We start from the raw sequence: 14,077 nt of genomic DNA, 5'->3' as shown, positions 1-14,077 counted from the left end.
TTCTATCCAGGTATCTATCCAGGCTTCTACTACATTGGCAGTGTGTTTGGAATTGTTGCTATGCTAAAAAAAATGTAGCAATTTCCAGTTAGGTGCATTCCAGATGGTATTACATAGTGGGTCAAAATACTGATGACACTTTTAAAGAATCCCCAACACCAGTGTCTGAAATGCAACCATGATAAAGCCTTCACCAAGTTTTACAGATGCTTGTTGGCACTCACTGTTTATACCTCTCACCTGACCTCCTCTCTACATATTGACACATATTTGAACCAGAAATCTCAGATTTGGATTCATCACTCCATAAGACCCGATGACACTTCAATTCAGTTCCTGTGTAATTGGCAGACTTCTGCCTTTTCCCCCTATTTTCTTTTTGTTAAGAATGGCAGCCACCATTTCTGATGAAACTTCGGTGAACAGTAGATAGATAAACTGAAGGTCCTGTGTTTGGTCTTTGCTGGATTATTTTCTTAAGAGCATTATTTCAGAAACTTTTGATCTGCTGTAGATAGTTTTTCAGGCCTGACCCTTTATATTTTGTCCACGAGTTGTCCATTTTTTCAAATTGAGAGGATTCAGTGTGCTTGAATGATTCCTAGGTCAATGTTAAGGAGCTTACCAAATAAGTAAAAGTTACTTTGAAGCAAGTAATATACAAAGTCTGAGTGAAAAAGCAAAGAATGTCCAAAGAAAAACTCTAAAAACTTTCAGAAATAAACTACTGGTGGCTCGAGACGTTTGCACAGTAAAGTGAATAAAACGTGGTCAGTTGCAAAGCACTCATTCCCAAAGTTTAATCTATACAATCAAAAAACACCTCACTCAAATGCAAGAAAACCTATAAAACTCAAATGGTTTCCACAATGCTTGGATACTCAGCATTCAGTGTCATCATTTATCTCAGCAAACATTTCTGTATTGATAGAGGAAATATATTTCAGGGTGACAGCGCACCATTGCCCACTTAATGGTTTGAATAGCACAACAACGTTATTATTCATGGATAATGATAACAAATAGACATTCATTAGAGGTTCTACAACCTACACTATATATCTCAGTGACATGGTTTGATTCTTCAGAAAACAAGAAATTATACCTTTAACTCTTTCAACACTTTGGCTGTTTACCACTTAGTAACTAAATGCCAACGAAAAGGCACTTCTATCTTTCTGTAGACACACTTTGTCAAGAAGAAAATACATAACCTCAAGTGAAGAAAGACAGTGACCCTGTTGCTCGGTGCTGTCTCAGAGAAGTGGTAAGAGTTCAGTTACATACACAGCAGCATCCTGGAATAAACAGATATGATCTGCACAAAAATAAAAAAAAAAACCTCAGTAGTTTTGGTGTTAAAGTTTAAGCTGATTCACAATTCGCTCCCAGAGGACATGAATTAGAGGTATAAAACACATATTTAGCCATTACATGCTGTTAAAAATATTTAACTGTGCTACACATCTTAAAAGTTGTGAAACTCATGATTCATCAATGCTCTGCTTATTGCACTTAATCTGTTGATGGACTCACATTTGTACAGCGCTCTTCTAATCTTACTGTCCATTCAAGGTACTTTCACACTGTAAGTCAAATTTACACACCCATAGGCATACGGTGGTTTTATCTATCACTCACTCACATACCGCAATTTGAGGTTCAGTATCTTATCTCTACTCAAGCTCCTCTAGTTCCTGAGCCACCACTTTACACATCTACATTTCTTTTCCTTTTTTACAGCGTTGCCTCCTGGGAGGGACATATATAAGGCTAAATCTGAGGAAAACAGAACAACACAATGGTAAATGTATATCTGCCTTGCTGAGTTACCTGCCTCTGGAAAGATGCAGTCCATCCTGTGCCTTAAACCCCCTGGGCAGACAGTGTTATGGCATGTGTTGCTGAGTCTGTCTGCATTTAATTCACAGCTTACTGCTTTAATAGCTACAGCACCCTGCTCTCTCCTGAACCCAGTGGCCATTCTACCACCTGAGTCAGACTATAATAGGTTGTCCAGAGATATAGCTGTTCAACTGCCTCCTACAGATGAAGCTTGATGGGGAGCCAGTGTCTAAGGCAAGATGCTCATTTTCTCAACATGGGCTTCGTTGGCTCAGCTCTGTCTGTGTGTAACATAGATATGGCTGGTAACGGATACTGTTCGAAAAGGCCCACGAAATCTTTGGTCAGGTTGAAAGAAATCCTCTGTGTTTATGAAGTCTCAGTACTAAAGCATGGCCAAGCAAAGCCACATATCACTATGGTAACCAAACAGCTTGGGGTTTCAACAGGTCATACTGTCTTATTACATGCATGCATTAGAGCTTAGGTTTAGTAACTAAGTAAGACAAAAAAGTGAGAAAAAGAGCAGAAGTCATCAAAATACATTAACGTGAGAGAAAGGGAAAAAATATAAATCAGATCAATTCTATTGTATTTACACAGCAATGATGACATACATAGTAAGGCCAAGACCTTATAGTACACAACTGTTTCGCAGTGGGAAGGAAAAACACAATTTTAAATAGGAAGAAACCTCAGACAGAACCAGGCTCAGTAAGAGTGACCATCTGCTGAGACCCGAGAAGAAGAAAACACACATTACTTTCCAAGCATGCAGCATATGTGAGTGAAAAAGTGTCTGTGAAAGAGAAGCTGTCATTTCACCCCCCTGAGAGTCAGTGTGATGTGCAGCCTGAGTGTTTTAGCCATGCTAAGGGCTCTGTGAGCAATAGCTTTAAGGTAGATTCTCATATAAACAAAGAGAACGGGTCAGTAATTGACAGGTAATGTTCAATATATAGGAAGAAAAATGAAAAACACCCGACCCAAAAATAGAGAAGAACCAAAGTCCTCCATCAAAGCAAGCTGGGCTTCAATAACACCTCAGCAGTGCCGCAAGCTGATCATCTCCATGCCAGTCCACTCTCAGGCAGTAATTTGTGACAAAGGAGCCTGAAGCAAGTATGTAATGTATAAAAAAGTTGGGCATTTCTGGATTCAAAAACATGCTTTTCATCGTTATAAACATGATTCTGAGTAAAATTCAGCTGAGGTATTTAAAATTACAGGTTTATTAATCCAAATAATTAATCATTAAAGAAAAATGTGCTTGGCACTAACAGTAAATTTCACATGGTACTTACATAGAATTTACATGTATTCAATGATTTAAGTCAGCATTTTGACCACAGTTCATTTTTTTAAGCGTTTATTGTGAATCATTCTTTGATTGAGTTTAGGAAATGAGCTAATAATTTGAGATACTGGTTTCTGCTTTTAATGAGTCATACATAATACGTACATAATCATCATCATCAGAATGACAGAAAATCATAATACATGAATACAATACAAAATTTTAGACATAAACTCAGACACAAAATGTAATGTTTTTTATCCTTTCTTTGTCATTGAAAGAAAGGGTTACTTCTGAAAAGTAAACCTGGTATTGAGTTGCTAAACTAAATGTTTAAGATGCAGTCTTATTTTCTCTCACCCCGTAGCAATAATGAATAGTTTTTCTATTTTGCTTGCAAATTGTGCTTTTATATAAAAAAGATCAAAGAATGCAAGTGGAAAAGGCATATTCTTTTTCCTCAATACAAAAAAAGAAGAGAAATTCACTTAAAAGTACTGTAGGGTGTTAGAGAGCCACAAAGTGATGGGTAATAATGCTGCTGGCTATTATTTTTTCCATTTTAGTTGCAAAAGCTCATTACAATTTAACTGAACAAAACAAATAAATATGGAATGGGGTGATATCTGAAAAAAATGGTATAGGGGAAAAAATTATGCTGCGCTCGAAAGAACAACTCCACACTGCACAAATGATGTGTTAAGAAATGATAATTTCAAGATTTGAAGCGATTTACTGCCTTCAAAGGGAGACTGTCAGAGTATGCAGTCACATCCAAGTGTGGGCTGTCAGAAATGTCCAGGTCCAGTGTTTTTTAAAATCTAATGATACTGGCATTAATGTTGAAACATTTTGTTCTGTACTATTTCAGCCATCATCCAATCAAGTAGCTTTATGAGTTTGTAGACACTTAACGTAACGCCAGAGGGTCACAGCTTCATGCTCGTTCTCCCCAGCTCCACACCAAACTGCTCCATTTCTTTTCAGTTTCTCTCTGCAGTGTCGGGTAACATGGTTGTGCACTGAGATGGTCAATAATGAGACAAATGTCCTCTTAACGAATACAAAATCCTTTTGAGACATTCTGACAAGTAGGATATATTTAGTGTTGTGTTTCTGCCCATCCAGTAAATCCAGTATTCAGTTGCTAGTGTGCGAGCGGGAAACTTTTCTTTTTCCCCCAGAGGGCCACACTGGCTAAGATAAATTAAGGGCCACACATTGAATAATTGGATTTAAACATGAAGTGCAGAGCTGAATTATTTTAAACTCAATCAATCTGGTGGCTATGGCAGATCATTTTACAGTGAGCTATTTTTCAACACAGAAATGCTGATCCCTTGTTTCAAAAAGCAAGAACTTCTTTATAGAAAATATAAACTTTTTTAAAAACTTTAAGATTACTTACATAAAACAATCCATTTACCCTCATGCAAACTTTTTAATTTACCATACATTTTACATGAACCACTGCAATTGTCCATGATAAAACACACTGCACTATGTTATGAATATATAATAGGTTGGGCACGAATGACATATGTTGAATGTGAAACATGCAAATGTAGAATGTAGCATTGCATTTTCTCAATCAAAAGAATTTATAATAAATGTTTTTTCAAACCATATAGTATTAATAATCGCTGTATATCTGATAATGTTTGTGCAAAGTGTTGCTGAGATATAACACATACAGACATATATACACTACAATCATTACAGTAAGGTAAGCAGATTATTTTATAATCATGAAAATGTACAATTTACCATTAGGGTGCACTGACCAAAGAAAGTATCAATAACAGACACTTATAATGAATACATTAAACTCAAATAATTTCTGCTCTCTAATTACTTTTACTGTTTTCACTGGTGTATCTACCTCAGAGTTTAATACTACTTCAGCATGGACTAACGTGCCTGAATGAAGAACTTAATAGGCTAGTATTTATTGTTTCTGAACATGCATAGGCTTATATTCTGTCACGGCGAGTGAGATGAGCTGTGTGGAAGAAATAAAGAAGGATCCAAACGCAGGCACTTGTAAAGGTGTGAGGGTGGTTTATTAAACACAAAAATATAGATGGACAAACGGTAACGGAGAACTAAACTATACTGGGACAACTAAACTACTGAGCCTGAACAAGAACACGAACCTGAACATGAAGGAAGACGGAAGATATGACCGTGACAGCAGGGAGAACACACGAACAGAACATGGTGGATACACAGACGGACCAGCAACTACAATAACAGAAGACACGACTTAAATACACACAGAGAAACACAGGGAGATTACACACAGGTGGTGGACACAGCTGGGAGCAATTAACGAGACGAGACAAGAGGTAAAACTGAACACATTCACAAGAGACGCAGACCTTCACAATAAAACAGGAAACAAGACCTCACTACACAAAGACGCAGACTCGACACTGAGAGACAGACAGAAAATGACACATGGAACTAAACCCACACAAAACATGAGAACGCAAATCCTAAACCACAAGTAAACAGAAACATGGAGCTCTAATAATACGCAACTCAAACAATAGGCAACAATTCCTTAAACCTGAATAAACAGAACATAGAATTCAAATAGTAACTAACAAATCACAAATAATCAAGAAACACCAGACAACCCCAAAGCACTCCGAGATGCAGAATAAACCAAAACATAAGGAACTCAAAATGCTGGGTCGAACCGACCCAGAACCGTGACATATACAATACACGAGTAATGAAATAACTCTGGCATGGGTTAGATGTTGAAATATGCAGCAGAGGACAGATGTCTATCTATCAGTCGGGATCTGTAACATGTGTTTGTTTGCACACGTGTGTTTGTTTGCACACGTGTGTTTGCTTACACACATAAGAGGAGGGAATATCAGTAACTAGCAGTACAGACTCGCTGTGTTTTTCTTAACCTCAAGAAGCGAGCAAATATTTTTTAGTGACTGTTTTGTCTTCCTGAATATTTGCCACATGCGTGTGTTTAGTGACTCTGAGGTCTTCTAGTCACTATAAACTCCTCTACGCTCATCAGCTTGTCACTGACTTTGCCCTTATGTCCTTCAGTGTTCAGGTCAACCAGCAAGCTCTGGGTCTAAAAATATGTCACACAGAAGTACCAAAAACAGCACTTCCAGAAATGCCCACTTGAATCTGGCTTCCAAACACAGACTGTATAAAATATGGAAATACCCCACTGAATCATTAAGGCTATTTAATGCCATCTATCCATTTTCTGCCTATGGTTGATGCCTGAGCCACAAAAACTGGGTCCATTTGACACGAGCCTCTCACCAAATACTGAGCACCTCACCCTCCCACTCCCACTCTTCAGAGGGAGATCATTTGTCCTGCGTGAATCCACAGTTTCATTCTTTGGACACTACCCATAGCTAGTGGCGGGTGAGGATGTTGACTTCACTTTCACGTTCAGTTCTCTCTTCATCCTAACAGACCACTACACCTATTACATTACTGCAAACACTGCAGTAGTTGGCTAACAACAATGGCTACCCCTTTTACCAAGATGGTGACAATGAAAATAAAACAGACTTCACACAGCAGTCGATGACATCACTGTGGCTAGATCCATATTTTCCACCTACTGTGCTTTTCAAGTATAATTAACCCATTTCGAAACTCTTGTTGCAACATAGTTTAAGCACTTTATCAGGAAAAGGGAAATATAATTTGGTTTTTAGGAAAAAAGCAAAACATAAACAAACAAACAAAAGCTGGCTTCAAAATAGCAGTGTAGAGTAGTAGTGTAACAATAAGACCAGACTCAAAAGCCAGTGTGTAGTATGTCTTGATGCATGGTCCGGCTGTGTGTAGGCAGGAATGGAGGACCCAAATGTTCACTCAAACACGGAGACAGAAACTTAAGCTCAAAAGTTTAAGACAGTTTTCAGTGGGAGAAATGTTTTCGTCACTCATCCAAGTGACTTCTTCAGTCTCAGCTGACTGCAGATTTCCCCAACCTTATAAACAGTACTTTTGAACAATGACTGAAACTAGCACCGCTGATCAACAATGGGCTGTCAGGTCAGTTTCTTGATCATGCTGTGTGCAGTATAATAATAATAAAATAAACCTCATCCGAGCTGAGAAAGACAGCAGAGTGGCATAGGGTTTTGGCTCCTTTAATAACATTCATCTGATCCTACTGCTTTAATAAACTTAAACTTAATTTATTAAGTTCAAGTAAAAAATGCATTATGCTTAACAGAACTGTTCCAAAGAGTCTGCAGTATAACTGTAATAAACAAAATATAAATCCTACTTGTAGGAGGATCAAGCTGTCACTTTATGGGGGTGGTTTCTACCAGTTTCTCTATATATAGGTACATATGTGTATATGTTTGATCAAATATTTTATTAAATTACTTTGCAAGAGCTTCTTATCTTTACTGTCACCACATCTTTGGTGCTATAACAACAGTTGGAGGACAGAAAACAGTCCTCAGAATAGCATTAAAAATCTGAGTGAGTTTAACAATTCATCTAAATACAGATGTACATGGAAAACTTGAGTTTTTCTGTGTTCTGCCTCTGTTTTGCAAAAGTTCCTCAAAAGTTCAGAATAAACTATTACGATACATCTTCCAGCAGCCAGCGTTTAGAACATCCTGACACAGTCCAGGTCAGAAAAAACTATTTTACTTGAGGAGATACTATTCTGTCTCTGGAAACCCTTTGCCTTCTGTACATCCCTTTCCTTTTGACCGTCCTACTGGAGACGGATATGAGTGGTGATAAAAAGCCAGATGGGAGCAGAGCTATGAATCCAGACTAGAGGCAGTAAAAATTTAGAGGTCCGTTGTTAGCAGTGAGAGGAGTTAATGCATGCTACTGTGTGTTAAGTGAAGCACCAACCATCATTCAACTAATACATTTTTTTTCACAGTTTTAATTTTTGAGTACGGGTGATTATGTGTATTGTGAACAAATGGATACAAGACCACAAATAAAACTAACGTTTTTTGAAATAAAAACAGGAGCTGCTTGCAAGATACGCTTGTAAAAAGTTAATTACAATACAAGCACATTATGAGGAAAAAGGGAAGTATAATTTAGTTTTTGTTTTACAGCTAAATTCGCTGTATAAACACAAGTGCAATCATGAGATATTTATACCCATCGTGAGGTGATGCAACAAAAACTGACAAGAGTATTAGAAAAGAGGGAAAAATGCCTCTGTGGTCTGAATGGATTTATTTTGAAGTTAAAACAACAACTGGATTTCAGTAAGTTGCATCAGTAAAAGACACCATTCAGAGTTCAAAGTCTAATCCCAAAATTGAACAAGTTGATGCGTTTCATGCTCTAACAGTTGTCATTTCTGCTCAGATCAAATGTGACACAGAGTGTAGTCTGTAGAAGTGAGGCAAATACATTTACAGGGTTGGATGTAGCCGTAGGCATTGTCACAAAGCCCCATTAGCAAAGTTCCTGCTTCAGACTTTCAGTGCTGTCTGCAATATGAGTGATATTCACATAATGTAAAATGCCAGATACGGTTTGACAGGGGGGATGGAATTGAGTTTTATGTGTACATTTACACATCATGTGTGTATACAACTCTTTTAATTAATCAATGTTTGCTATACACACATCCTACACATTCATCTGCATGATTGTATCAAGGAAGTTATGTATGTTAAAAAAAAAAAAAGTTTCTGTACCTGTTGTGAGGTCAGTGTGCTCTTGAGACATGTGCTGGCTCTGGTGGACCCATTCACCATTGCACTTGAAGAAGATCTGGAGCGCAGGCCGAGCTTGACACCGGAGCTTGATGGGATTACTTTTGACAATGTAGGCATCGACAGGCTCCTCCAGGAAGTGAGGCAGGGTCCCAGATTGTCCATGCTGGAGGGCTTCACCTCGTTGACCTAAAGGATTAAATGAGAACGAAATTCAGACTGATGAAACAATAATGCAAGATCATGTGTGATCATACCTTATCATTGTCATAGCAACCCCCGAGCTCCTGCGCTACCTAGTGCACGTATAACAAGACTAATTCAGGCAGATTTTGCAGCAAGAGCTGACACACAAGTGTGAGCATCCAGTGACATTGTAGTACATATAAAAAGAGCTACTTCAATAATTTTAACAAAGCACAGTGCTGTGCAAAAAACACAATAAAACTTTTCTCACTAAAGGTCAAAACAAACTTGCTTCACCACAGGCAAAGACACACCGTCGACTACAACCCGTCTGCAAACCTGGAGATACTAGCAGCTGGTGATGTGCCACCCAAATGTAAACAAATTACTTGACCCTAAATGCAATATCCCAGTTAGAAAACATTTTTCTGTTAACTACGCAATAATGTTGTGCAGGCACAAGGTTTACTTGTAGTCTGAACTAATTTACTTGAGTTATTGTTAAAGTAAAATGCTAATCAGTTATGTTACTTTTCCTTAAAATGTCCAGGGAAAACTCTACTTTGGCTACTTGCTTGGCCACATCACCTACTAAACAATAATCTATCATTATTAATTAGAGTATGCAGTATTTCCATAATATTGGCTATTACTCAGGTGGTAGAGTGTGTTGTATAATAATAATAATAATAATAATAATAATGATCATAAGGTCAGGGTCTTGATTCCCAGTTTCAATAGTCAGTGTTTGAAGTATCGTTGGGCCAGACACTGAACCCCAGGATCTACAATGTGAATTTTAGATAATAGTGCTTGGATGTAGAAAAAGTGATTGTGTTTGGGTGAATGTAGTACAAAGTGCTCTGAGTGCTCAAAATTGAGCAGAAAGGTGCTATATAAATCCATATATCATATAAAGCTAACTTAGCCGTCTCTCTGCATTCCCTCATTTCATCCTCTTCCTCTGGATTTCTGCAACCAGCCCAACTTGTGGTCTTTACTACCTCAGTCACATTAAGTTGGTGCAAAAACAACAAGAGAGTGTCAACACCTAGTAAATGAGCTTCAGCTAGCATCAATAGTTGACTCAACATATATATTATTTTCTTAAGTTTTTAAAAAAAAAAAAATGGTAACAAAAAACAGCAGCGAAACAGCTTTGCTAGAAAGTGAAGAATGCCAATTTTACGGGAATTTCTCGGGATAACTGAGATATGAGGTAAACCTGCTAGAGTGCTAAACATGAAATATAAACACTACTTCACAACCAGCTAGAATTTGAGTGATGAGACACTATTTTCAATGAACAAACTGAATTTATGGACAGCACTCCCACAAAGTAAAAATAGCTATTATAAAAAAGTTTAAGTGTAATTACTCCAATAAATATCTCACTGAAATTGATCAAGATACAGACATCCTAATGTTGATCAGGAAGATCAATGATAGTCCTATAAAAGCAGCTTTGGAGTCAGTTGTTGGTGTTCACTAAAGACAGCTAATTCAGTTTAAGAATTCACTGAACAGACACTGGCAACACATTAACAGGCATTACTCCCTTCTTCCTTTGCCCGTCTGAGATGTGTTCCAGTCGGCACACGTTTTGCTTCTTCTGAGGCCCACAAGTGTAATTACACTCTGACTAATCCCCTAGTTTGCTGGAACCTCTTTCATGCAAGTGTGAAGGGTTTAGTGAGGCAAACCGTCCCGCACACCTCCCCTCCTGATACCAACTCCCCACTGCACACTGCACTCCATAGTGATGTGTGTACCTCTGAAAAATCCCATCAGGATTAGAGAACCCACTCTCCCCTTTTCTCTTCCTCTCTCTAGCTAATCTAATCCTCCTACCTTTCCTGCCGGATGTCTCCTGATCGAGGGAAATAGATAAAAAGTGTCTGTGTGATTCCTTGGCTGTGAAAATCACAGCACTTGCCTGGTGTTCTCCCCACCGTGCGACACATTCACATTCACATTCTCTCCCTCATTCCTGGAATTGAAGCTGAACAAAGAGACATGCTTTTAATTTCAAAATGACTAGCCGCAGGCAAGCTTTTCTTGTACAGAGTGCTCCAATTTGTTTTGCGAACGGCACATTGACATGGCATGTTTGTGTTTGGATAGATGCAAAACATAGACGTGAGAGCGCATCCAGAAAATGATAGATGGGAGCAAGAATACACAAACAAATCGCTGTCAAATAAAGCAACAGCACTCAGAGTAATGACTCTTCTGGTAATAGATCAGGTATTATACTAATGCTTACCAACATGGCAGTTTAATGCCTCTGCTATTAATACCTGTACCATCAACATCTGCATTAGTAAAGTATTACAGGTTTATTTCACTAAGTAGTCTGTTCAGGTTTTCAGTTTTTATTCAGCCGTTTGGAACATAATAAGACAGATACAGGAAAAGAACCTGCTCTGATTTAAAATGCTGGGTAATTTCGGTGTATAACTGGAAACATAAGGACTTAAGTGTTTAGGCAGCAAGATTATGTTATTTGCTCTTGAAACTACTGATCATATATCACAAACAACAAGCAAAGCCTATACTGTAGGATGCTTCTTTGCTTGTTAACACTGTTTTAGAGAAGATGGATTGAAGTGCTTCTAGATCCTGGTACAGTCTTTAAAATGTAGGTGTTCCTCAAGGAGCAGTCCTTGGTTCCCTTATGTTTATAATGTGTCATCCAAATGCAATGACCACATTAACAATAAATCTCTCAAAATTTCTAAAGATTTTTAAAATCCTGGGTGTCTTATCTCACCTTAAACCTTACTGTCGTGCAAAAGTGATAATAAAATCAGCATTGTTTCATCTTATAAACACAGCCAAAGAAACTTGAAAACTAAGTTTTAGAAAAACCTACATCACCCCTGCTCCTAAATCTTTACACTCACTGCCAGTAAGCTATAGGATTTAAAGTTTTGTAGCATTTCTTTACATGGAGCTGGCCCTAAATATATTTTTGATAGGTCTGAGCAACACAAGCCTACTACACACCTTACATCATTCAGTACTGAACTGGTAGTGGTTGTAAAATCAAAGCAAGGTGAAGTAACCTTTAGTCCAGTCCACACACACATACATAAAATCAGGCTTGGCTTGAGGTATGCACACATTACTTCCTGCAAGTATTCTGCAATTTGGCTCAAATTACGTTATACTTTTTAACATTCTAGCAACATGCACTCTTTCAGTTTGTGGCCAGATTTTATACTGGTTCATCTGCATGTTCACAGGACAGGCTGAATCTTCTCCTATCAATATTTCTCGTCGCTGTCATTCAGGGAACCGTTGCACCTTGTGCTTTCACAGTTTTCACAGTGATCTACAACCAATGCCTTTGCCTGGCAATAACACATAAGGGGCACCGATACATCTAGCCCACTCTGAGAGGAAAACAAGATATCACTGCCAAAGGGCTGAGTGATGGCTCTATTAAACACCCTCTTTTTCTTTTCCTCTCCCTGCCTCTCTATCAGCATCACAAGCAAACAAACTTTTGTACCATAAACACAAACAGTCTGCTAATATAACATTAGCTCTAAGGCATCTTTAAAGGACACCTGTTAATGTTTCAATTTAACACGCCATCTCCTCATATGCAACATTACAAGCAATGTGTGGTCTCTTTTGTCAGTTCAATATATTCCTCGCTTTTGCTATCTAAAGAAAATGAGGGGGAGAAGCCGCTCGCTGACTGGACTAATTCGGTAAATCTTTTGGGTGGTAGACTGTTTCCCAAAGAGAAAGATGACAGCTGTGATTCAGAAAGACAAGCTGGTGTTTGCCAAATTCTCCTCTACATTCAGCACACTCAAATGTCCCATCGCTCTCCTGTATCCATGTCAAACACCAGCTGAAGCTATGGAAAACTGACATCTTGACACACAAACTGCTGAAGATCATGTAGGTACTCTGACTGTGCCAGCACAAACACAGGGCTCCAACAACATGTCCTCTTCCTGCTGTTTCTTGTTTTATGCTTATCAAATTCTTGGCACCTGATCAAGATGCCTCTAGGACAGCTCCCTTTGAAAGGTTTTCTGGGTGAGCCAAACTGGGAAAGACCCCAGAGCTCACTGGAGAGCTTTTGTATCTTGTCTGGCCTGTCAATGCCTTGGGATCCCACAGGAGGAGCTGTAACATGTTGCTGGGAAAAAGGACATCTGAAATACCTTCCATAGCCTGCTGCCACGGTGACCTGACTTCGATAAACTGATGAAAATGGATGGATGGAAATTTATCAAATTCAGAAATTATATGGACTTCCACCCCAACCTTAGAGTTCAGACTACAGATCATGACCCAGATGTTACGTGTGCACTTCTTCTGCTGTTTTGCATGCCAGTAGCCTCTTGTGTCTCTATGCCAAACCTTTAAACTTCTCCTCGCCCTACAGTTACCTTGATATCCCCACCATCTGCATCACTTGACCTTCCAGCCTCCCTTCACATCTGGTGCTCATTCCTTTATCATCAGTTTAAATATATCAGTTTTTTTCCCAGATAGTCTTCAGTAGGCTTATAGCATCCCACTGAGCTAGGCTAGTTTGTGCCCGCTTTATTGTGACCTTTGCCTGAATCTGATATTTGTTTGTCTGGTCTTTGTCTGCGTTGTCTGCTTCTACCTGCATGCTACTGACATTGGCCGATTTAAGCAGAGCCTTTTTGACCTTTACTTACTTAGTCTTCAGTTTTGGCTCCCGGGGATTCACTGATGCAATAACCCATGTTTCTATATCAAAATATCACGAAAGAGGAGAAACTATACTGTTTTTGGTCACAGCCTTCATAGCGAGCTATCAATATGGAAACGAAAAGTTAACAACAAGACCTCTTCTCACCCAGCATCTAGTGCAAAAAGGCTTACCATGATCCACATTGGGGAAAATATCTAAAAAGGCAATGTCACACAAAATCACACAGCCCACATTCCACACAAAGCCTGTGAATGGCTCACAAATGGCAAGTATATTCCATTTCCTGGCAGAACTGATTGCAGAAGGATCCTCTTTGTTAAG

The 14,077-nt window shown here is 38.6% G+C and overlaps 1 protein-coding gene across 3 annotated transcripts in view; it reads right to left on the bottom strand.

Annotated features, from left to right (window-relative positions):
* Positions 1-14,077, bottom strand: part of LOC120718747 (netrin receptor UNC5D-like) — a 170,600-nt gene that overhangs the window by 66,448 nt on the left and 90,075 nt on the right. For all 3 annotated transcript variants that reach the window (XM_040007422.1, XM_040007423.1, XM_040007424.1), the window contains one exon: positions 8,842-9,048. In XM_040007422.1, coding sequence (XP_039863356.1) covers positions 8,842-9,048 — 207 coding nt within the window. The remainder of the gene's footprint in view (positions 1-8,841; positions 9,049-14,077) is intronic.

The sequence above is a fragment of the Simochromis diagramma genome, unplaced genomic scaffold (genome assembly GCF_900408965.1).
Source record: "Simochromis diagramma unplaced genomic scaffold, fSimDia1.1 OVJJ01000682.1, whole genome shotgun sequence".
Taxonomy (NCBI): domain Eukaryota; kingdom Metazoa; phylum Chordata; class Actinopteri; order Cichliformes; family Cichlidae; genus Simochromis; species Simochromis diagramma.
This window is presented reverse-complemented; position numbering and strand designations above follow the sequence as displayed.